General features: G+C 35.8%; 1 protein-coding gene across 1 annotated transcript in view; it reads right to left on the bottom strand.

The window, feature by feature from the left end:
- Nucleotides 1-26,784, bottom strand: part of ITFG1 (integrin alpha FG-GAP repeat containing 1) — a 206,856-nt gene that overhangs the window by 57,517 nt on the left and 122,555 nt on the right. The window contains exons 11-12 of the mRNA XM_010982627.3: nucleotides 7,954-8,104; nucleotides 6,381-6,489 (exon numbers count right to left, since the gene is read on the bottom strand). Of these exons, the coding sequence (XP_010980929.3) occupies nucleotides 6,381-6,489; nucleotides 7,954-8,104 (260 nt within the window). The remainder of the gene's footprint in view (nucleotides 1-6,380; nucleotides 6,490-7,953; nucleotides 8,105-26,784) is intronic.

Here is a 26,784-nt window from a genome sequence, read left to right as displayed (position 1 = left end):
AGGTTTGTGGCAACCCTGTGTCAAGCAAGTCTATTGGTGCCATTTTTCTACCAGCATTTGCTCACTTTGTGCCTCTGTGTCACATTTTGGTAATTCTCACCATTTTGCAAACTTTTCCATTGTTATTATATTTATTATAGTGATCTGTGATCAGTGATCTCTGATGTTACTACTGTGAATTGCTGAAGGCTCAGATGATGGTTAGCATTTTTTAGCAATAAAGTATTTTTTAAATACAATTACATTTTTAAAAAGACATAATGGTAATATTGCACACTTAACAGACTAAAGCATACTTTAAACATAACTTTCATATGCACTGGGACCAAAAAATTTGTGTGATTCACATAATTGTGATATTCACTTATTGCAGTGGTCTGGAACCAAACCTGCAGTATCTCTGAGGTATGTCTGTATATATGTATGTTTTATAAAAGAGCTGTCTACATAATACAAATAGAATATGCATTTCCTTGGGTTTTGCAACTACAGATTCAAGAAGGAATAGTATTATTCCTTGAGGTTAGTTAATATTCTGATTGATAATATTGATAATATTGTTTAGTTAGGAATTCAGAACTCCCAAATACTATTATGAAGGTTAAGCTGTTCTTCATCTGAAATTATTATTTTACCTACCTTTCATTTCATCCTGACCTTTTGTCCAGTGACAGCTACATGGTTACTGCAGCAGGAAAGGTAGACTTAAACTGCGTGATTTCCAGGCTGTACTAGCTATGAAAGTTTGACATAAGGCAGATAAAAACTGTCTTTAGCTACTTTCATTAATTATACTGTTTTTGTTAAGGAATACTACAGACGAGGAAAATTTTACTTTCAGCTTTGGCTTTATCACTAGATCCTTTTGTAACCCACCCATTAGTTTTACCATCAGAAAAAAAGGGACACACTCAACTCATGTACATAAGTTTTACTATTTTCTTCCCTTCAAATTAATTAAAAAAAAGTCTAAAATGTGTTAGGTTTCTTTAAATGTACAGGCTATATAAGGAAACTTTTTATTCTCATTTTCTCTCTCCATAATTTTTCAGCATATTAATGTGACAGGTTCGTGATACAGTTTAAACATAGTATAACATTAAACATATTAAAGTTACATGTAACTTCTTCAAAAAGAAAGGAAGAACTGAATTAAATGCTGCTGAGAAACACAATAGAGCATACGTTTAATATGTGTTAGTAGTTCACCTTCCGTTATTAACAGGGTTTTTGTTGCTGCTGCTAGTTCCTGTGCCTATCAGATTAGTCATACAGAAGTCTACAGGTCATTAGTGCTTACCAAGAATAAACCCCAAAGTGACTATCTGATGTCAACACTGGCTAAAAACCATTAAGTTCAGCTCCTCTCAGGCATTCTATTCATACAGTACAGGATGTTCCATTAAGTAGGGCCATCTACTGCTGTGTGAGCCAATGCACAGCATGGGCCTGGGCAAATCACTTCACCTTTCTCTGTTATACAGTTTTAGAAAAATCCTTAAAATAATGTGGTTAGATAAAATATTATAAAAAATATAAAATACAATTTATAAAGTGTACAAAATTTCCAAATCCTATGATTCCAAACTGGGATCTATGTTGTTATTAGGTAGCTCCAGGTGCTCAACCCTCTGCCTAGCATAGAGGAAAGTGGTCTGGTTTTAAACGGCTATTTGTGTATGTTTGCTTACATATGACACAATTATATAGAAAAGTGGGAGCCTTGAATAGGTAGAGTCTGAATGAATGAGGCTAGATCATGGATGATACATACTCTCTAAAGTCAGAAATCAAGAGAAAAAACCAGGAGTATTAACTTGTTATTTTGTATGCTAATTTTCTGCTTTCTCTTTCTCCTTATATAATATGTAAGATTATACTATTTTTAAAAGCTATACTTCTCATGCTTTCATTTAGAAATTATTACATATAGTTACTATTATATGAGACAACCCATGCAAAACGCTTGGTAGAGGATCTGGCACATGATTAGCAATAAATATTAGCTAGTCTCGTTTGTCTTTTTAAATAAATTACAGATTCTATAATTCTGGATTCCAGGATTTTAAAGTATCAGCTTCACTGCTGCTGCAGTTTCTTTTGAAACTCTAGGAACCAGCAGAAGTAAGCAGAGCATGCTCAGTGTTCATAATAGTTGTATCTAACAAGTGGCAAAGAGTACAGTTTTTAAAAATTACTTTTCCAGACTTTCAAATGTTTTACAATAGGCTGCCATATTTTTGTAATGAGAAAACAAAATGAATACCAAGCCAAAAATTTACAAATAAAAAAGGAATAATGCTTTAAAAATCTCTTGCATAATCAAAAAAGAAAGGCACTTTTACAAATGTTACCCGGAAATTACAATTTTAAGACTCCATAATGTTAAACTTATGAACAAGTAAAAAGTACCAGTGGTCAATTAAATCAGTGCATGAGTATAATTTCCCAAGTGATATCAGAATAAAAAAATGTCATCCTTTGTGCTTCAGTCAGAAAAAATCACTCAATTCTAAATGGTCCAAGGCAGAAGTTATTATTACAGCATAAGCTCACTTCCTACAAGTGGGACAGTTTTATATTTTGCATAGAAGCATATGGCTATAAAAGAAGTAAAACATTTTTCTTAAGCAACTCTAACAACAACTGGGAGGGTGTGATAAAATACATAAAGGGTCCATTATGGAAAAGGGAAATTTAACAGGACAGATACTGCTACATAATTTCATCCTTCTACTATTTGTGTTTTTCATCACCATGAACTTGGTTTTTATTTGTTTGATTTTTAAGTGTCTCTCTGTTTCTCACTTTCAAGTGTCAATAAATGTTTTCCTACTAATTGATCTTGGCTGATCCACAGTCTAATTTTTAGAAGTTTAAGGATTTTTAACCATTTCATATACTTTTATAACTTATTAGTACTTGTAATCATATTAGAAAAGTATATAGAGATTTATTATAGCATCTTATAATGCCTTTTTAAATAAACTGTTCTAAATAGTAATTTCTAGTATCTCAAGACTTTAAAACCAAAGTTGTTTAAAAAAGATTAATGAAATGTAAGAAGACAGCCTATTCAGAGTTAAGAGAAGCTGTAATTAAAATACTTAATGAGCTATGTGAATTATTGGTTATTAGCTTAAATTAGTTTAAAACATGACTAATGGGATGTGCAATTTATAAGTTTTCCTTAAAATGACAATGCTTAGGATCTGAACATTTCATGCTAAACCACACTATACGTTATAGCCCATATATTCTTAAAGATAAAGTACAAAACCTTGGCTTCTAGTTTGATGATTCAGTTTACATTAGCTACTTTACACAGATGCCAAAACCAAAACATTGCAACAACTGTGCATAAATACTATAGTATCCAGTGTGCAGGTTGGGAGGAGGATGAGTAGAATAAAGTTAAAGCTATAAAGGTCAATACTGTACAATGGTTTTAGCAGCATTTAAAATGAGAGATCTTTGCCTGGATTATGAGTGACTGTTCACATACATTCTCTGAAAATATCTATTTTTTGTTTCTTTAAGACACATGAATACAAAACAAATATCATAATCATAAATCACATGTAAAATAGAAACCCCCATCTGAGACATTGTCATTTAGACATTATTTTAGACACCATAGGAAATCTTTTTTTGTCTGTTATTGATTATCTATCTTTCATTCATTATTTTTTAAATAAAAATAAAAGCTACTTTAATACATACCAACATTCAGAAAATATATTAACCTATTTACAACTTTCTGAAAATCATTTGAGGAAGCACTCCATAAAGAGAAATAGGAATTAAAATGTAGAAAGGGAAAGATGTGGTATATAAATAAAATAGTGGCAATAAAGCTAGTAAAACTTGTTAAGTTTAAATAATCATTGATAACTGTTAAAAGATTTGGCTAAATAGAAGACAAAAAAGGTAAAACCAAATTAATCATCCAGAAATAAACTTCCATATTATTTCAACAAAATCTGGAAGAAGGCAGGGGAATAAAAGCTTTTTTAAAGGTCTCATCTTATTTGGAAAGTGAAAGGCAAAGATACTATTACAATTTAAAAATTCCAAGGAAATACAGCTTCATACATGTTTGTTAGAAATTTGAGTTAAGTACTAGTAGAATCAAAATGCAGAATCTCTAAATGTAGCAGGAGCAAGAGAGAAAAATAGAGCTAGTAACTAGTTTTGATTCAGGGGAGCTAGAGAACCCCCAGTTCTGCAACACACAGGTCCCCTGTCTGAAGAGCATCCTGTGGGTCTGTGGTGTAGTGAGGACCAGTGTGGGAACAGGCAGAAGGACAGTTTTACCTTTCCCTAGCCACACACAGAAGTTTAAGTACCCAATTTCCTTAACTGAAAAATAGTGGCATTTAACATAGGCTGGTTTGAGCATTAGAGTAACAATTATTTTAGAGCAAAATCAACTCTGGGCATTGTAGATGGCTTTGAAAGGGTAATTTTATACTAATAATTGTCTGACTTAAGGAAAACAATAACCAAAGGGAAGTGTGGAAGAGCATCTCAAGTCAACTGGAGGGTTATTTTTCAAAAATGATTGCTCTAAATTGGTATCTTATCTCTCATGACCTTTCTGTAAAGTGTTATTCATATTTATGTTAATACCTTTAAATGCAAAGTTATCTTGTTTTCTAAAACTAAAACCTCCTGCACCAAATTGGCTCTCTCGGGGTCTGAGCTTGGAGGTGTGTTGAGAAAACTTTCCCCAGGATACTGTTACTGTGATGGTGGTGCTATCTGGTGGTGCTCATCCTTGGCTTAGGCTAGGAAGTTACAGGCCACAGACTCTCACAGAGAATCTTGCATTTTTAAACTTTTTACATGGAATTTTTCAAACATAAACAAAATTAGAAAGAATAGTGTCAAGAACCCCACTCATATGTCATACAACTTCAACATGTGGCCCAACTTTTTTCATCTATATTCCATTTCCTACTTCCCTGGATTAAAGCAAAAGGCCTCAGATGTAACATTTCAAGTAGTTTGTTTATCATTATTTAACTCTTTACAGAAGCTTACTTTTTCCTGAGCAGGAATATAATGTGTTTATAGGTACTCTGTTACTATATAAAATAATTATGGTCTGCTTTTAAGAATAAAAGTGGCAGTAATTTTATTAGGACTAATTTTTTTTTTTAATTCAACAGATACTTAAGGGGAGGGTATAGCTCAAGTGTTAAAGTGCATGTTTAGCATGCACGAGGTCCTGGGTTCAATCTCCACTACCTCCATTTACATACATACATATATACATACATACACACATACATACATACATACGTAAATATATACATACACCTAATTTCCTCCCTCCCCCAAAAACCAAAAGCATCTTCTACTAAAAGGAACTTGGGCTCCTTGAAGAAAGAGACCAGATTCTACACTTAGGGCAATGGAGACAAAAGATGAATCTGGAATATCCTGTTTTGTCAGAGCACAGGTGAAAAAGATAAAGGAGCCAGGCTGAAGGAGTCCCTACTGCCCCAACTAGGAACAATTTTAACATTAAAACAAATTATTTTATTTATTGAATAAAATACGAACACACAGATATATACTGATAAATGAATACATAAACACATAAGAGATAAGTGAAAGAGCTTCCTTAGAGAAGAATGCCAACTAATAAATGCAAGAGGGTTGGAATCAGAAAATCACTTTCGGTGCCTATCGTATAGAAGGGTGATTCAGGCAGGAGTTGTCAATGGACTCTAAGGCTGGTAGGTAGAAACTGGACACAGAAAAGTATACTAAAGTAATAGCAGAATACCACTCTACAAAACACTGATCAATTACAAAGGGGAGGAATAGTGAATTTAAGGTGGACAAGTCTGGTAATCATCAAGATGACCAGATGATCAACTTAACAACATGGTGGTGGGACAGGTCAACATTACGTGCTTGCTGATGTGATGCACTGCGAAGGGCATACATAGCATGGGTTCTACTAAATTGCATGCAGTGGAGTTTCTGCAAAGAATGTGTGTGCTGAGCTGGGTAATGAGGAAACAGCATTATCCTATAGAATGTAAGGCCTGTATTCTTTAAAACTGATGAGGACACGAAAAGGAACTATTCCAGGTTGAAGAAGTCTGCAAAGATATAACAATTAAATGCAACACGTATTCCTGGTCAGAATCCAGGACCACAAAGAAAAAAGTCATTGTTGGGACAGTTGGCAAAATTTGAACAGGGTGGTAGTGTTGTACTGAAGTCGATCTTCTCTGCTTTGGAGAGTTGTACACACGTTACATAGGGGCATGTCCTAACTCTTTGGAAAATGTGCGTTGACAGAGAGAATACAAAATTAAATGTTAATACTGAATAATAAAATATATAAAACAAATACTCACCAATGACTTTAACAAAATAAGCATCTGCTTCAAAGTTATTTTTTAGTGTATGGATGGCAAAATCATTCTTTGTATATCCTTTACTTAGTACGACAATGTCCAAGATTCCCTGGAAAAAACATAAACAAAACATGTAAGAACAAACTACCGGACTGACTGAAAAAAATGATGAAAACGCACAACATGCTTATCATGTAAATATAAACCTTATTTATTCAACCTGATGTTTAAAAAAATACTATTAAAATATAAAACCTTGAATAGTAAAATATAAATAAAATGAAAAACATCTATAATTTTCCTTTCTGCAGATAATTGTTAGTATTTTGTTATATCTCCTTCTAGTTATATTTGCATGAATTTTTAAAGGCCTGTGACATGGACTGCCAAATTGTTTCTAATCATCAGAGAAAGAGGGTATCTTTTAATCTACCCTGGCTCCCATTATTTTTTTTTTCCTAAAATAGTGGGAAGCTTTGCTAATTTTATTAGGGTTATAAAAGGTGTACTCATTTAAATTTCCATTCTGCTGACTTTCTCTTAATGAGCTTGATCATTTATATCTTTCCATATGTTAGCTACCTGTTTTTCCTGTAAATTGACTTAATCATGTTCTGTTTTTCCACTTGTATCAGTTTGTATAAACCCCTTTTATGTTAAGAATATTAATTATTTAATTCTTTCATAGCACATTTATTTCCCAGATTTAAACACAATTTTAAATTTCATTTATGATGCTCTTTTATGTATAGAAATTAAAAATTGATTTGTAATCAATTCTGTTGATTTTCTCTCTTGTGATTTTTTTTACCAATTACTTTTATGCTTAGAAATTGCTAATAAAAAGTGAAATAACAAGAGATTTGGTAGAAGAAAGAGAGAGATGAACAAGGGCCTGGATAATTCATATAATTGAGAATCAGCCTCTTAAAAAACAAAACCAACCAGGGTTAGGGTTGGACATGAATGTCCTGATGGAGATTTAACTTTTTTAAATAGTCAAGCTATTTCATAAGGATATACTGTGATATATTAACTCTGGAATTTAACATTTTTATCACAATTTTGTTATTTCTCTGAGTGACAAACTGGCTTTTGACATTAGAAGGAAGAAATCCAGGGCCCTGAGTGCCTTTCCCAGGTCAGCTGGCGACTGAAGACAGTCCCAAGAATCTGTGGCAATAGACGCCATGTTTAGTGCACAAGGTGAAAAGAGACTACTGCACTCACTCTTCTGTGTACTTGTACAGGCTCAGGGGTCTGTTATCTGTTGGCTGTGCTTTCCTCTACTGGTGCACTTGCACAACTGCCATGAGCATGATTCTCTAGTGGTTTAACTAAATGAGCATAAAATTTATGAGATAAAGGCATTTTCATATTTCACTGTACTAATCAGCCAGTGGTGTCAAGACATTTGTTCCCTCTGCCATTTACCATTAAAAAGGGCTTTCTTTAATTAACTCATTTGCTTTCATTATCTCATCTACATTTTCTGGTCAAATAGGGTGAAGTGAAAGGGAGACGAGGTGGATGGCAATTAGACTCCAAACACACAGAAGAGCTCTGAACTCACATCTTCGTAAATGTCAAAGAAGGTGGCGACGACGGCATCTCTGATTTGATTTAGGTCCGTCAGCTCCCAGTAGACTTTAAACATACGACGCGCCCCCTCACAGCTTGCATTATTACAAGGGACATTTTCCAGTAAAAAGGCCTGCTGATTGCTGTGAGACAAAAGAAAGGCATTTAGTTAACATACCAATGCTGTGTAGCATCAGCTGTGGTGTATTTCCTAGAATCAAAGAAATGGTAAATGGTACATACTCAAATAATACGAAAAAAATCCCCAAACCTTACTAATTACTGTACTGTGTCAAAAAAACTTAAATTGTCGGCTATTCTTTGCCAGCCTTAAGGCAAAAATCCTCAGAGGCTAGTTGGCTGCTGGTTGCTCTCTCCTCTTTTGTGGTTTCCAAGGCCATTCCTCCTTCTACCCTTACTGCTCCACAGCCACTGATGCTGTGTTTCATTACTGAGTTCCTGGGCGCTGTCATCATCCCTTCAGATGTGTGTAACTTCTCAGGTGAATACCTGCATTTTAACCAGAGATCCCTGACATCCCCAAGTCTTGTAAACCCGAAGTGTGAATCTATGATGATAGAACTTCAGCTTCCCAGACAGGCAGTAGGGCAGACATTGCTGAGCACTTCTCAGATAAAAGAAGTACTGCACTTTGCCTAGCTATGAAGTCCTCCCTCTTGAACCCTACTCTAGAGGCAAAGTGGTTATGAGCTTAGATTTTGGAACCAGATTACCTGGATTCAAATCCTGGCTCTGTCATTTAGCAGTTATGTGACCTTAAACAGGTTAATTAACCTCTTGATGACACAGATCTTTATTTGTAAACTGAGTAATAAGAGTACTTATAGGATTGTTGTAAAAATGAAGTACTGAATGAAAAGTACTTAGAACAATTCCAGTAATCCAATCAGATCTCAGTAAATTGTTTATATTATCATCACTCTTATTTAGGTAGTCAAGACTATGCCATATAAAATATTTTATTTAGATACAGAAGTAACTTCTGTAAATAGTGTGATTTTAAGCAACGTCTCCTATTTACAGACATTTTTCTAATATATACATTCCTTCATGTCCCTCTATGTTAAATAGAAAATAATAGGCTAAAAGGCTTAAACTTTATTCCTGCTCAATTTTCTCTAATAATTATTTCAAATAAAAGCATAAAGATAGATTTCTTTTTTCGCTATTACTTTGGGTCTAGGCAATTTGGAAAAGAAAAAAAAATGTTCTATTATAAGAAAGGTAAATTTCTTAGTGTTCAATAGAGTAAGAAAAAAAGTGCAAAATATTCAATTTGCTTGATATACTAAATTATATGATTGACTTCAAATTATTTTTCTGGACAAAAAAATTCCAGCACAAATAGTTTAAACTCCCAGATTACAATATTTACATGGTAAACTTTGAGATGACTTTGCTTAAGACTCAACATATAATAGTATTCTTCTACTAGAAGGAATAGTAATTTCTTCTTTATCTTCTAATAACTGATTTTAAATTCTAATTTGCAATGCTTTTTCCAGGTAATTTACCTATCCCATCTTTTTAGCTAAATAATTTTACTAGATATTTCACAGAAATAAAGAACATTCTATTTTGTCACTAGATTATATTAAAACATGAGAACAAGTGATAAAGGCAGCCATTTTACAATCTTCTACAATGAATGAATCATACTGGCAACCTTTTGAGTGAGCGTTTGCCACTGGTTTCCCTTTTCAAATGGGGATGCATGGATTTCACTATTATAATCCTTGCTATAATTTCAAATAGACAACATAACCCACAACAAAAACGCGAATTGCCATTGCACAATTTAAAATGTCATTTTAGGGGGATGGTTATAGCTTGGTGGTAGAGCACAGGCTTAGCACACATGAGGTCCTGGGTTCAATCCCCAGTATCTCTGCTACAAAAATAAATTTTCATTTTAATTTTTTTATATGAGTTTGTAAAGATTTTAAATGCCATGTACTATGGTTCTTGTTTGAAAGTTCACTAACCAGCTTGGTCTTGTATTCTGGAACATGGGGTCTGTAAAATTCCAGTATTTTTTAAGCTGAGCCCTACAGGTAGAGCCTAACATATTATCTATAAAAATAAAATTCCACAGGCCAATATTGTTGATGAACATAGATGCAAAAATTCTTAACAGAATGTTAGCAAACAGAATCCAACAACACATAAAAAAGATCATATACTATAATCAACTTGGATTCAACCCAGGGACACAAGGATGGTTCAACATATGGAAATTAGTCAACGTGATATACCACATCAACAAAAATCATACGATCATCTCAAAGATGCAGAAAAAGCATATGATAAAATTCAACACTGATTTATGATAAAAACTCTTACCAAAGTTGGTATACAGGGAACATATCTAAACATAATAAAAGCTATTTATGACAAATGCACAGTCAGCATAATACTCAACAGTGAAAAGTTGAAAACCCTCCTGCTAAAATCTGGAACAAGACAAAGATGCCCACTCTCACCACTTCTATTCAACATAGTATTGGAAGTCCTAGCCATAGCAATCAGACAAGAAAAATAAATAAAAGGGATGCAAATTGGAAAAGAAGAGGTAAAATTGTCACTATATGTGGATAACATGATACTCTATATAGAAAATCTTGAAGGCTCCACACCAAAACTATAGAGCTGACAAAAGAATTCAGAAAGGTAGCAGGATACAAGATTAACATACAGAAATCAGTTGCATTTCTTTACTCTAACAATGAAATATCAGAAAAGGAAAGTAAAAAAAAAAAAAACCCCTTTTAAAATTGCGTTAAAAAAATACATTTAGGAATAAACCTGACCAAGGAGGTGAAAGACTTATACAAAGATAACTACAAAACACTGATTAAGGAAAATAGAGATGATCGAAAAAAATGGAAAGATATTCCATGCTCTTGGATTGGAAGAATTAATATTGTTAAAATGGCCATACTTCCCAAAGCAATCAACAGATTTAATGCATTCCTATCAAATTATCCAGGACATTTTTCACAGAAATAGACAAATAATCCTAAAATATATATGGGATCACAAAAGATTGAGAATTGCTAAAGCATTACTGAAGAAAAAGAATGAAACTGGAGGAATAACACTCCCAGAATTCAGACAATACTGCAGAGCTACAGTAATCAAAACAGCATGGTATTGGCACAAAAACAGACATATGAATCAATGGAACAGAACAGAGAGCCAAGAAATAAACCCACAGACCTACAGTCAATTAATCTTCAACAAAGGAGGCAAAAATATACAATGGAGAAAAGAGTCTCTTCAGCAAATGGTGTTGGGAAAACTGAACAGCCACATTTAAATCAATGAAGTTAGAACACTCACTCCATACACAAAAATAAACTCAAAATGGATCAAAGAATTAAATATAAGGCAAGATACTATAAACCTCCTAGAAAAAAACATAGGCAAAACATTCTCTGACATAAATCTTAGCAATGTTCTCCTAGGGCAGCCTACTCAGGCAATAGAAATAAAAGCAAAAATAAACAAATGGGACCCAATAAACTTAAATGTTTTTGCACAGCAAAGGAAACCATAAGCAAAATGACAACCTATGGAATGGGAGAAAATATTTGCAAATGATGAGACTGACAAAGGTTTAATTTCCAGAATATATAAATGGCTCATACAACTTAATAACAAAAAACCAAACAACCCAATCCAAAAATGGGCAGAAGACCTAAACAAGCAATTCTCCAATGAAGATATACAAATGGCCAATAGGCACATGAAAAAATGCTCAGTATCGTTAATTATCAGGGAAATGCAATTCAAAACTACAATTATTATCTCACACTAGACAGAATGGCCATCATTCCAAAGTCCGTAAATGGTAAATGCTGGAGAGGGTGTGAAGAAAAGGGAACCCTCCTACACTGCTGGTGGGAATGTAGTTTGGAGTAGACATTATGGAAAACAGTATGGAGATTCTTCAAAAAGCTAAAAATAGATTTAACATATGATCTAGCAAACCTGCTCCTGGGCACATATCCAGAGAGAACTGTAATTTGAAAAGATACATGCACCCCAATGTTCATAGCAGCACTATATACCATAGTGAAGACATGGAAGCAACCTAAATGTCCATTGACAGATGACTGGATAAAGAAATTATGGTTTATTTGTACAATGGAATACTACTCAATGATAAAAAAGGATAAAATAATGCCATTTGCAGCAACATGAATGAACCCAGAGATTGTCCTTCTAATTGAAGTAATCCAGAAAGAGAAAGAAAAATACCATATGATATCACTCATATGTGGAATCTAAAAAAAAGAAAAAAAGAGGACACTAATGAACTTATTTACAAAACAGAAACAGACTTTCAGACATAGTAAACAATATGGTTACTGCGGGAAAGGGGTAGGAACGGATAAATTTGGGAGTTTGAGATTTGAAAATGGTAACCACTATATATAAAAATAGATTAAAAACAAATTTCTTCTGTATAGCACAGAGAATTATATTCAATATCTTATAATAATCTTTAATGAAAAGGAATATGAAAATAAATACATGTATATATCTGCAAGACTGGGACATATGCTGTACACCAGAAACTGACACACTGTTACTGACTATACTTCAATTTAAAAAATAGTCTGGTAGTTTCTCAAATGGTTCAACATTGAGTTCCATTCCTAAGCATATCCCACTCCTAGACATATTTTGAGAGAAATGAAAACATGTCCACACAAAAACTTGTATATGAATATTCATAGCACTATTATTCATAATAGCCAAAAAAGAAACAATTTATATATATACATATACATATATATATAGACACATATATATATAAAACTGATGAATGAAAGATATATGGTCTATCCATATAATAGAATATTATTCAACAGAAGGAAATGAAGTACTGATACATGCCACCATATGGATGAGCCTTGAAAACATTATGCTAAGTCAAGCCAGTCACAGAGTACCATGTATTGTATGATTGCATTTATATGAAATGTAAGGAATAGGCAAAACAGAGAGAAAATGAGTGGTTTCCTTGGGCTGGTAAGATTGGAGGATGGAGGCTACAGAAGGTGGGGCTTCTTTTTGGGGTAATGAAAATGTTCTAAAATTGACGGTGGTGACAGATGCATATACTAAATACTACTAAAAATATACATAAGCCACCGAATTGTATACGGTAAATGGGTGACCTGTATGGTATGTAAATTACACCTCAATAAAGCTGTTAATTAAAAAAACAGAAGTAATCGCTGAAAATTTTAACCCACAAAAAATACACATGGGAAGTGTTTTAAATGACATAACATGTAAATGAACCTATCAAATGCCTCTTCTCTGAAAAGGCCAATATTTATACACCTAGTGTGCAGTCTTTTGAGGCTGGTTTAATTTCTCTTCAAGGCTATAAAATTGGTGTTGTTTCTCAATAAACAATCATTTGACAAAGTCTGAGTTATTCTAAGCTGTTAATATGCTGTGTGCATCTGTCTTATTTCTCATTAAGAAAGGTAGCTGATGGATCATTTAACTTTAAGTTTGATTTTCTCCCTGGCTGCTCTTAGAGCTTGTGTGTCCCCCTGAGTCATTTCTATATCCAGTGCTCTTCTAGATTGTTCTTAACTCTCTTTCTCTTAATTCTCCAATCTCATTATCAGTCTAGGCTCCCATGGAAGGAAAAGAGCTCTAATTTGGGATACGTCTATAATTCTGTGTAAACCTTAAGAAGGCAGTTCTACACACAGAAGAAAAACAAATGAAGAAGAAATACAAATAAGTCTATTAGGAATCCTCTAAAAATGAAAGAAAAAAAATTTGAGTTGCTGTTCTGAAATAGCTGCCAGCTATTGGTAAACACAGAATCCTCAGCTAAGCTAATGTAAAAAAAAAAAAAAAAAAAAAAAAAACTTCCACTGTGAAATTACTAAAATTATTTAAGTATTTCTGTAATAGAGACTAGTGACAATTAGAAATGTTCCAAAGAGATGATAAACCTAATATTCAGAATGAAGTTCACTTGAGCTCTGGGCAAAAGAACACATTTATTCCCCAGATAGCATCTAGGATATGAGTCAGTGGGCAGACAGTGAATGTTTCTTGAATGAAAAGAGGAAGTAAGCATCTTTTGCAGAGCAAGGCCATTTTAAAGGCAAATTTAATAGGATGTATGATTGAATGCTAAAAGTTCCTGTCAAATAAGTGGTTAGAAAAGATTCTGTCATGTTTTAATTTATCTTTATTCAAAGGTATCCTTATATTGGCTAATTTAATGGCCACTCACTACATTTTTTTCTAGGTACTATAATATTTGCGTTTTTTAATTATGTAAAATGAAATACAATGGTCATTTTGTTAGTTGGGTAGTGGTATAAACAGAATATTGAGACATGAAGAGTAAGACACTCACGGACACACCACAACTTATGAAGTATAACACACAGAAGCAACAAAGATTGGTTAGGGAATTATACTTGTTCTGTTTAGCTATTAACACTGTAGGATGCAGTGATGAGTTGGATAAAGGGAAAGGGAGAGATGAAATGATGAAATGGAAAAGGAAGTGAGTAACAACTTCTACATTTCTGGTTTGAAAGATTGGGTGTATGATGGTACCACCACCTGAGATAAACAGAATTAGGAACAGATTTAGGGGAAAGAAGATTGTTTCAGGTTTGGGGTGCCATCAGGCAGTTACACATCAAGTGTGAGGCCCAGATACAGGGATATAAAAGTCTTAAGCTTATCAGTGGTAATTAAAATAGCCAAAGCAGACGAAGAACATGCAGAGTGTGAACAAAGGGCTGAGAATGGAACCCTCAGAAACACCAATACTAAAGGTGGCCAAGGTGAAGAGGGGTTCTCAGAAGAGATGGTACAGGAACCAGTGAGAGAGGACATAGAGAGAACCAGAAGAGTTTTAGGAGTAGGTTACCAACAGCAAAAAGTTGACAAAAGCCTGGTGACATAAAGACTGTGAGGTATCCACTGGATTTGTCAATTAGAAGTCACTGGGACTGAATGAGAGGTTTAGTAGAGGGGAGTGGCCTGAAGCCAGACTGTGGCAGGTTAAGGGTGAATTTAGATAATAAAGCAGAGTCACCAATTTTTTTTAAGTCTGGGGAGACTTGCACATATTTAAATAAAGACTGGGGGAAAAGAGGATGGAATGAGAAGATTCTGAAGGCAAAGGAGAGGCGATAATTGATGCAGCAAGATCCAGAAGATACAGGCAGAACTGAAAGGGAGAGGGTATCAAATAACGAAATCAATGAAGAAACTGTTAAAATAATAATTTAGGATAAAGAGAAAGGGACTTGAACTAGGGAAGGGGCTGTGATAATGGAAAAGAAAAGAAGCCTGAAAATCACATGAAAGAGGATTGTACCTGCTTGGTGGTGGAGTCAAACGTAATTTAACTTTTCTAGGCTAAAATGATTGGGGCCATGACAATTTATTTGTAGTAAGCAGGGAAATTATGAGGAAGAGTTGGATTTGAGGAGACAGGGAGGTATGATTAAGTTTGGTTTTAGACAAGGCAAGTATGGGGAGATGGTCAGACAGCAACATGGCAGAAAAGACAAGGTTTGAGATTAAGATTTGGGAGTTTTTTATCTAAAAGTTAAGATAACTTGTGTTGTAAATCTGAATGAAATAGCTGAGGGAAGAAACACAGGAAAAAAGTCAACAGTTTAAGATTCTGCCTTGTGGAATGTCCCCAGGGAGTGGATGAAATATTAAAAAAACAAAACCCAAACAACAAACCAGAAGAATGAAAAGTGTATATCTTACAGTTATGGAGAGAAACTTGTATCATTCAACATTAGAAAGGAATGACTTTTTTGATTATGTGAACTTCAGCTAAACATGACATCTTTCCATGCGATTTTTTCTGAGTTATGCTACGACAGTCCAAGCATACAATACCTGAAGACTGGTTAAATTAACCAAATGGAACATTTTATAATTGTTAAATGATATCATAAAAGTAATATTACTGACATGTAAAATTGTTTATATTATGTTAAGTGAAAAAAGCAGGTCACAACACAGTATTAACAGTATGATCTTATTTTGCAATACAAAAAGAAGCATCACACACATAGTCATACATACTTCTGAGCACAGAGAGGTAGAGCTGGGTTTGGAAGGATATACATCTAAGAATAATGCTAGTTATCTCACAGTGGCAGGGTTTTAAGTACGTTTTATTTTCTTTCTTTTGATTTGTATGTAGCTTTGTGCAGTAGGCAGAAGACAGTGTTTTCCTGTAGTCACCAGTCACTCACTCTCACATCACCTACTTTAATTCACTGCATAGTTTTAGCACCACTTTATATTTTTATTTGTGATTTGCTTGTGTATTGCATACTTTTCTTAAAGGTCTCTCTTATTCACTCTTGTATCCTCAAGCACCCAGAATTTGCCTTACTAGAAGTCACTCAATAAATATTTTTAAAGTAGAAGTTAACAGATAATGCTTTCTAAGAAGAAAAATAAACACTTTCAGCTAATTTATTGTTAAGTACTGTCATCTTCCTTCTCAGCTCCTGTATTTTTGAAGTGATCAAATATGTTAGAAGCAAAGGGAATTGGAGATGTAGTCTACTTGGACCCTTGAGAAGATTGTGAACCCAAGGGCGGCCAAACACTTCTCTGGGCTGCCTAGTGAGACACCTCACGAGGCCAAGAGTGGCCCAGGAACACTGCTCAAGAAAAGGCGGAATGTGACAAGCTGATGACTGATTTTTATAAAAGAATACTCTCACAACACACACAAATCTTGTGTCCTCCAAGCAAGCTCCTTGTGATGCTCTGTACCTCTTTCAATGTCAATGCTCATGACAGTTTTGTGACTACTCTTTGAGGATAACTTTGGAAGCTGCTGTCTTCTGACATCCCCAGGGATGGTAAGTCTTCAATATGAGCAATAAATGAACTTAAGTGTTACGGTTAAGATCAGTAAATAGCTTGGTTGGTACAGTATTTGTACAAAACAAAGTATATGTAAGGCAGTGAGGCATGTGAGACTGACTCTTTGACTTATTTTATTAAGACAACTCAGGTACCATATAATTCACCATTTTAAAGTGTTCAGTTTAGCAGTCTTTGGTATACTCACCAGGTTAAGTTCCAGATTATTTTCATCACCCTCATATAGAATGCCATCCCTATCAGCAATCACTCCCCATACAGGCAATTCTTATATAACTTCTAAAGAAGTGTTCATTCTACTAAGGTGACTCCTCCGGACAACTGATTCAACCGATTCAACTGTGTTTTAGATAAATATCAGTCATATTCATTTAGAGTTGGGGATACCAATGAAATTCAATCAAGGAAAACAAACTGTTGTGTCACCAGCCTTATTTTGTGTTTATACCATATTCTAAAATCAACTTCTATGAAATATTCATAGGTAAGAAATCCTACGTATTTGAATACCTGAATACCCGAGAGAAGAGAACTAACCACATTTAAGTTCAATTTTATCTTCTTGGGAAAAGCTTAACAACATGCTGAGTTAAGATAATTACATACCTTAAAAAAAGAGCATTATCCCATCAATGAAAATGCATTCAAGTAAGATTAAACCAGGAACATATACATAATCACTTGCTAAAACCCTTTATTAAGCAGAGGACAAAACATTTAGACAATTAACTAAAACTGTGAAAGAAAAAGCAGATGTAACACAATTAGTGCTTCTATAAAGCTATAACCTTTTTCCTTATCAGTTCTTTCTTGGCCTTGAGTGGCCCCAAATGACCCAATTTAAGATTTAAGCTTATCATTTGAAATTACTTTTTACTATTATTTGAAGGTAAGTTTCCTGGGTTAGAAGTTTAGATTATTGATTTGATAAAGATATTCTTCGCTAATGTAAACATTTAGTGCCATAAAAATTTCTCATAAGAACTGCTTCATCTGTATCCTACAGATTCTGATATTTTCATTTTCATGTAGTTCAATACAAAAAATTTCCTTTGACTCACCTATTATTTAGAAACGTGGTTAATTTCTAAGTGTTCAGAGACTTTCGTGTTATCATTTATTGACTTTAGTTTAATTCCACTGTGGTCATATATTGTACAAGTAAATATGTTAAGGTACGTTTTATTTTGGTAAACACTCCAAGTGTTTGCATATAAATATGTGTTCTGAGGGGAGTGGCCAAGATGGCATAACAGGAAGACACTGAGCTCACTTCCGCCCACAGGCACACCAAAATTACAACTATTTACAGAGCAACTATTGGTAAGAAGGACCTGAAGACTAGCAGAAAAGATTTTCCACAACTAAAGATATAATTAAGGAAACACAATGAGGCTGGTAGGAGGGGCAGACATGCAGAATAGTCAAGACCTACACACTAAGGAGGCAACCCACAAATTGGAGGATGATCACAACTGCTGAGGTCCTCCCAGAGGAGTGAAGGGTCCAAGCCCCACAGCGGGTTTCCCTGAATGAGGATCTTGTACTGGGAAGACAAGCCTCCATAATGTCTGGCACTGAGGGCCAACAGAGCTTGCATACTGGAGAGCTGGGGATCTCTGGGAAATAGAGACTCCACTCTCAAAGGGTGCTTGTAAAATCTCACTTGCTTCAAGACCCAGTGCAGAGGCAGTAATCTGAAAGGATTGTGGGTCAGACACACTTGCTGATCTTGGAGAGCCTTCCAGAGAGGCAGGAGGCAACTGGCACTAGCCCTGGAGATACAGATGCTGTTGGCAGCCATTTTCGGAAGCCTGTACTACCACGGTAACATTGGTGCTGGCAAATACCATTTTGGAGTCCTCCCTCTAATGTATTAGTGCTGGGGGCTTACACGCCCACCAAATGATGAGCACCTCTCTCAAGGATGCCCAGGCCAAGCAGCCAGCCATGAGGGGATATATAGCCCTGCCCAACTGCAGGTTGGCACCAGCCATGGGTCTCTCCAGGCCCCAACAAGTCCCTCAGCCAGCCACCCCAAAGCCAGGTCTTGTCTACCAGAGGCCAGGAACAGTCACAGGATGCCCCAGACCCTGAAGATAGTCCTCTAGGGACTTGGCCACACCTACTAGTGGGCAGCACCAGTCCTGGAACTCCTCAAGCACCACAGCCAGCTGCCATGGGACTGGTTCTGCTCACCATGAGGCTGGTCTCAGATCTGGGCACAGCAGGACCTAGAGCCATTCATACCAGGACCCAGCCCCACCCACCAATAGGCTGGACCAGCTGTGGAAATGCTAGGCCATGAAGCCAGTTGCCCAGAGACCCAGCCCCACAAAACAGCAGACTGGCACTATCCCAGGACTCCCCAGGCCATGCAGCCAGCCATTCTGGGATCTGGACCAGTGGATGGCAGCCTTCCAATCAGGCAGGGCCTGACAGCCAACTGGGTGTGAGGGGTCAGCCCTGCCCACCAGTATGCCCACAGTAGTTGGTCCTGCCACAACAGAAGGGCCCATGGAGCTCACAAGGGGAACACTGCTAGATCATATACCTCTGGTGACAGAGGGGCATTGTGCTGCTGGGGCTCCTACATAAGGTCACTTCTGGAACAACACCAAGAGTACTAAAATTTACATATAGGGGTGGCAGAAGACAGAAAGAGGTGGAGAACTTATTTGAAGAAATAATAGCTAAAAACTTCCCTAACCTGGGGGAAAAAACCCCCAGATTTGTAAGCACAGAGAGTTTCAAACAAGATCAACCCAAAGAGATCCACACCAAGACACACTGTAATTAAAACAGCAAAAATTAAAGATAAAGAGAGATATTAAAAGCAACAAGGGGAAACGACTATCCACAAATAGGGAAACTCCCAAAGACTATCAGCTGACTTTTCAGCAGTAACTCTGAAGGCTAGAAAGGAGTAGTATTATATATTCAAAGTGATGAAAGGAAAAAAATCTACAACCAAGAATACTGTATATGGCAAGGCTATTACTGAGATTTGAATGTGAGATCAAGAATTTTACAGACCAGCAAAAGCTAAGAGTTCAGTACTACTAAACTGACTTCACAAGAAATGCTAAAGGGACTTCTATAAGTAGAAAAGAAAACACCAGGACCACAAGTGGAAATATAAAAATTATGAAAGAAACTTATTTATCTATTCTATATATGCCTGTCACTGTATAGCACAGGGAAATAGATACAAGATCTTGTGGTAGCTCACAGTGAAAAAAATGTGACAATGAATATACGTACGTTCATGTATAACTGAAAAATTGTGCTATACACTGGAAATTGACACAACATTGTAAAATGACTGTAACTCAATAAAAAAAAAGTTAAAAAATTATGAAAGAAAAAAAATCTCACTGGTTATGGCAAATGTACAGTAAAGACAGTAAATCAATCACATATAAAACAGAAGGAAGGTTAAAATCAAAAGGAGTAAAATCTTCTATATCTACAATCAATAGTCAAGGGCCATACAAACAAAAAGATGTAAAATATGATGTCAAAGACAGTCAATGTGGCGGGTGGCACTAAAAATGCAGGGTTGTTAAAATACATTTAAACTTAAGAGATCAGCAACATAAAATATATTTCACTATATAAAACTTCATGGTAGCCACAAACCAACAATTTATAATGGATACACACACAATAGAAAGGAATCCAAACATAGCACTAAAGATGACCATCAAATTACAAGGGAAGGGAACAAAAGAAAGGAACAAAAAAGAACTAGAAAAAAACCCAAACCCCAGAAAACAATTAACAAAATGGCAACACGTACATACCTATCAATAATTACTTGAAATGTGCATGGACTAAGTGCTGCATTCAAAAGACAGAGTGGCTGAATGGATTAAAAACAAGACCTGTGGGGAGGAGGACATAGCTCAGTGGTAGAGTGTTTGTGCTTAGCATGCATAAGGTCCTGGGTTCAATCCCCAGTACCCCCATTAAAAATGAATGAATGAATGAATGAATGAATGAATAAATACCCCACCCCCAATAAGACCTGAACATATGCTGCCTACAACAGACACACTTCAGATCTAAATACACAGACTGAAAGTGAGGGGATGGAAAAAGGTATTCTATGGAAATGGAAATGAAAAGAAAGCTGGGTACCAACACTTATATCAGACAAAATAGGCTTTTTAAAACAACGACTATCAAGAGACAAAGAGGGACATTACATATGATCAAGGGATCAATCCAACAAGAAGATATAACAATTGTAATTGAACCCAACATAGAAGCACCTAAATACATAAAGCAAATATTAACAAACATAAAGAAAGAAATTGATAGTAACAGTAATAGGAGGGGACTTTTAATATTCCAGTTACATCTAATGACAAATAAAATTATACTGAAATAATCATAGTTTAGGCATACAAAAATGGAGACATGTAGCCATTGAGGATCTGGTCTCAGACATACCCTTGCACCACTGAGAGCTTAAATTTTCTCTGAACTGGATCAAATCCAAGGACACCAGGAGCTGTATTTGGAACAACCTCCACCAGTGGCAACTTTATGGACTCAGGGTCCCCCCCTTGTAACTACATAACCATTTCAGATGCCACCAAACCATGCTTAATAAGCACCCTTACTTCTCACCAGCTTTAATTATAATTCTTGACAAACAACTTATGTAAGTAAATGTGGCCTTGCAATTTTTGCCTTTATAAGTTTCCTCCACAGAACACAATTCAAGTGCTTCTGGAATCTGTCTCCCAGGCTACAGTCCTAACAAAATCCAAATAAATGCCTCTTTATTTCAATCAAGTCTCTGTTTCTGAAATTTTGGTTAACACATCAATAGACAGATCATCTAGACCAATAAGAAACCACTGACCTTAACCGACACATTGGACCAGATGGACCTAAGGTATCTACAGAACTTTACACCCCAAAACAACAGAAAACACATTCTTTTCAAGTGCACGTGGAACATTCTCCAAGATAGAGCACACGCAAGGCCACAAAACAAATCTCAAGAAATTTAAGACTGAAATCAAATCAAGCATCTTTTCTGACCACAATCTTATGAGACCAGAAGACAATTTCAAGAAAAAAAAAAAACCCGTGAAACCTAAAACTTGTGGGAAAAAAATGCTCCTAGGCAACCAATGGGTCACTGAAGAAATCAAAGAGGAGATAAAAATATACTTGGAGTTATATGAAAATGAAAACACAATGATCACAAATCTATGCAATGCAGCACAAGCAGTTCTAAGAAGGAAGTTTATAGTGATACAAGCTTATCTCAGGAAACAAGGAAAGTTTCAAATAATAAACTTAAATTTATATGTAAGGGAACCAAAAATAGAGCAAACAAAACCCAAAGTTAGTAGAAAGAAATAATATCAGAGTAGGAATACGTGAAGCACAGACTAAGAAAAAACAATGAAAAAGATCAATGCAACTAAGAGCTGGTTCTTTGAAGAGATAAGCAAAATTGATAAACCTTTAGTCAGACTCATCCAGAAAAAGAGAGAGGGCCCAAATTTAAAAAATCAGAAATGAAGGGAGATGTTACAAACAGCACCACAGAAATATAGAGGATCATAAGAGATTACTAGGAACAATTGTATGCCAATAAAATGGACAACCTAGGAGAAATGGATAAATTTCTAGAAACACACACTCTCCCCAAACTGAACTGGAAGACACAGAAGATATACTAATTACCAGTAATAATAATAATAAAAAAAAACTGCTAACAAGTAAAAGTCCAGGATCAGAAGGCTTCACAGATGAATTCTACCAAATACTTAAGAAGAGTTAATATATATCCTTCTCATACTATTACAAAAATTGAAGAGGAAGGAACACCTCTGAAACTATTTTACAGGCCAACATTACACTTACACCAAAACCTGACAAAGACACCACAGCTCTTTCCTCTCCCTAATCCTTTGTGCATTCCCTTGTTGGTAGGTTTGCTTAGAGTAGGGTGGGGATGATCAACAATGCTCCATTCTTACAATCTCCAAAGCATTTAAGAGGGAGAGGGTGGTACACCACTTTATTAACGGAGGGTGGGAATGGTCATGGGGCTTTGCCACAGTCTGTTTACCAGATGAGGAGAAGCAAAGGATTGCCTCTTTAATGTACAGTCAACATATTCCATAAGGCTCTACTCCCCAGTCTCCATGGCACTCCATAAGGAGGGTGGTGGCTTCTGCGGTGATGTTCATTTGCAGTAGAGCAGGTTCTATGGACTGAATCATGCCCCTCTGCCCCCATTTCATCTGTTGAAGCCCTAATCTCCAATGCAACTGTATTTGGAGATAGAGCCTTTAGGGTAATTAAGGTAAAATGAGCTTTTAAGGGTGGAGCCCTAATTCTATAGGATTAGGTGTTTATAAGAAGAGACACTAGAAACAGAAAAGTTCATGTGAGAACACAGAGGGAAGGTGCCTGTCCCTAAGCAATGAAGAAAGATCTCACCAGAAACCAACCCTGGATATTGTACTTCTAGCAACCTAAATTGTGAGAAATAACAGATTTGGCCGAAAGGATTTCTGTTGTACAAGTCCCCCATCTTTCTAGTCCTCTGGCTTGAGTCTTAGAACTTTTTGTTTCTGTCTTTGCTCAACAACATCTCTGAGTTGCAGGCTACGTTAGTGCCAGGCCAGGATATTTAAGAAAAAAACAAGTAGACAAACAACCAAAAAACCTAACTAGCTATAAAATCATCACAAAAACAAAAAGAAAAGAACTCATCACTGGATTGTCCCTCTACTCCTGAGGTCCCTAGCCAGTCTACTCCTCTGTCCACCTTTCAGTCTTATGATTAATTGTTTTATGTCTTTTATTTTTTCAGGTGTAATTAGCAGGAGAAATAAGGTGCATTTTGATAATTTCATTTTCTCTGAAATTGGAAACCCCCATTTTCTCCAGAATCCACTCCTGCTGGACTTTAATCCTTTAAAAACAATCTTGTCCAAATTACTAAGAGTTTTGCATTGCTAAATCTAATGGTGACTTCTCGAGCTTCAGTTTATCCAGACTCTTAGCAACACTTAACAGTAGTTGATCACTTCCCACTCCTTGGAACATTCTTTGCGTAGACACACTGTGGTAGTTTTCCTCACTGGCCACAGTCCCTCGGTGTCCTTTGTTGGCTACTTTTTGTTCCTGACTTGTAGATGTTGGAGGGTCCTATAGCTCAGTTAACAGACTTCTCCATCTATACTAATTCCCTAAATTATCTCATTCAGCCTTAAGGTTTTAAATATTAAACATTATATACAAGCTGACCAATTCTCAGTTTTTTTCAATTCAGTCTTATATTACCTCTCCTAAACTTTATATTTACATGTCCAACTACCTATGCAACAACTCCTGGGGGATGAGTAATGGACACCCCAACCGACGCATATCTAAAACACATTCTACACATTCCTTCCTCCTGTATCCAAACTGCTTCTCCTCCAGTGCTCCTCAGGAAATGGCATTGCCACTCATCAAGCTAACCAGGGCCAGAACCATGGAGTCATCCATGACTCCTCTCATTCTCTTAAACTCTACATTGAATTCATAAGGAAAGCCTGTTGGTTCTGTCTTAAAATAGTATATAGCAAAACATCACTTTCCCACAGCTTCACTGCTACCACCTCAATTGACCATTATCTCTTGCCTAGAATTCTGCAGCAGATTCCTATGGCTTCCCTTATTCAAATCTTGCCCAACTTCACCTCAAACCCATTTTCCAAACAGCAGCAAGATTAGGAATGACTCCTTTAAAATTCAAATCCTGCCTCCATTCAAACCCTCTAATGTTTTCCTATGATGCTTCAAGTAAAATCCAAAGCCTTTACTATGGCCCATAAAGCTGTAAATGATCTGGCCCCTGGCTACTTCACTGGACTCATTTCCTGCTATTTTCTGGATCACTCACTCCAGCCATTCTCATTTTCCTGGAATACTTGAACATGATCTTTCAGAACCTCTTACCTCTACTTAGAATGTTCTTTAACAGATATTTCCATGGCTTTCTGCTCACTGCATTCAGGTTTCTGCTAAACATCACTGCCATAGAAAGGTTTCACCTGATGTCTCTATCCAAAATTACCTACCACCTCTTAGCTGTCCTCTACTCCCATCCTGTCACACAACTGCTTGCTTAATTTTGTTTTCATGGCACTTATTTCTTACATTTTATAATATATTTACATGTATTTGTCTGTGGTCTATTTTATCCCCCCAACATCAGCTCTAGGAAAACAGGGATTCATGCTGTTATTTCCATAGTATAGTAGAGGGCCAGGAACATGCTACACCCTCAATAAAATTTGTTCAATGAGTAAATTAATGACCAAGTTTTATGATGCAGTCCGTAGTTCTCATGTGGCTATCTCCTTCTCACCATTTTAGTTTAATTTCAAATGTTATTTCTTTGGCAATGCCTGATTTGACAAACACAGATTGAAGCAGACATCTTGCCTCAGCCCCAAACTCCAGAATGTAAAGGTCAATGAGAATCAAAGGCCTTATCTTTTCTTATTCCTATTCTATCTTTAGTATCTGAAAAAATGCCCAGCACTATTTAGTTTCTAAGTGAATGAATACATGAATAAACATAAGTTTCTTAAGAGAAAAAAATATCTTGACAAACTGAAATAACAGGGATTAGGATAGAAGAAAGAGAAAACAGATAATCAGTTTAGTAGATTAAAGGAATATTTTAGCTATTTTCAAGGTTATTATGGTAAGGAAAGACAGTTTTATTCTTGTTAAATAACATATTGTATTGCCTTCATTTTTGCAGATGAAGACAACGCTCTTTTAATAGTCTATGAGTTTTTTTTCTTATTGCGGAAAACATACCTAATTTACCAATTTTAACAATTTAAAAGTATACAGTTCAGGGGCATTACATACATTTACACTGCTGTGTAATCATCACCACTATCAAGTTCCAGAATATTTATCATCTTCAAAAACTGAAGTGCTATACTCATTAAACAGTAATCCCCATTCCCCTCTCCCCCAGCTCCTGGTAACCACCATTCTAATTTTTGTCTCTATGAATTTGATTACCCTGGGTACTTCATGTAAGTGGAACAATACAGTATTTCTCCTTTTGTCACCGGCTTCTTTCACTTTGCATAATGTCCTCAAGGTTCATTCAGGCAGAATAATGGCCACCCAAAGATCGGCTGATGTGGGCCTCAGCAGAACAAGAATAGTTTCCAGAAGCTGAAAGAGGTAGAGGATAAACTCTCCATTTGAGACTCCAGAAGGAACCAACACTGCCAAAAGCTTGGTTTTAGCTTTCTAAGACTCATACAGAAATTCTGATCTCCAGAAATGTTGCGGAATAAATGTATATTGTTAAACCACTAAATCTGTGATAATTTGTTACAGTGGCAATAGAAAACTAATACATACTTTGGTACCAGAAGTGGCACAGTGCTACAAATAGCTAAATATATGGAAGTGGCTTTGAAATCGGGTAGCAGGTGGAGGCTGAAACAATTTGAGGAGCATAATAGAAAAAGCCTAAACTGCTTCAAACAGACTGCTATTTGTAGAAATATGGATGTTGAAGACTGATGGTGAAGGCTCAGAAGAATAATCAAAGAAATCTATACCTTCATAGAGAATACCTAAATCATCATAAATGGATTGTTGGCGGAAAAATGGATGTTAAAAGCTCTGCTGGTAAGGGCTGAAACAGAGATGAGGAATATGCTGTTGGAAACTGGAGGAAAGAGGATCCTTGTTATAAAGCGGCAAAAGGATTAGCTGACTTGTGTGCAACAGTTACATGAAAAGCAGAATTTTAAGTGATGAATGTGCCCATTTAACTGAAAAGATTTGAAGAAAGTTTTTGAAGGTAAAA

Source organism: Camelus dromedarius, chromosome 9, assembly GCF_036321535.1.
Source record: "Camelus dromedarius isolate mCamDro1 chromosome 9, mCamDro1.pat, whole genome shotgun sequence".
NCBI lineage: Eukaryota > Metazoa > Chordata > Mammalia > Artiodactyla > Camelidae > Camelus > Camelus dromedarius.
Note: the sequence above shows the minus strand (reverse complement) of the source record. Positions and strands in the feature narration are given on the sequence as shown.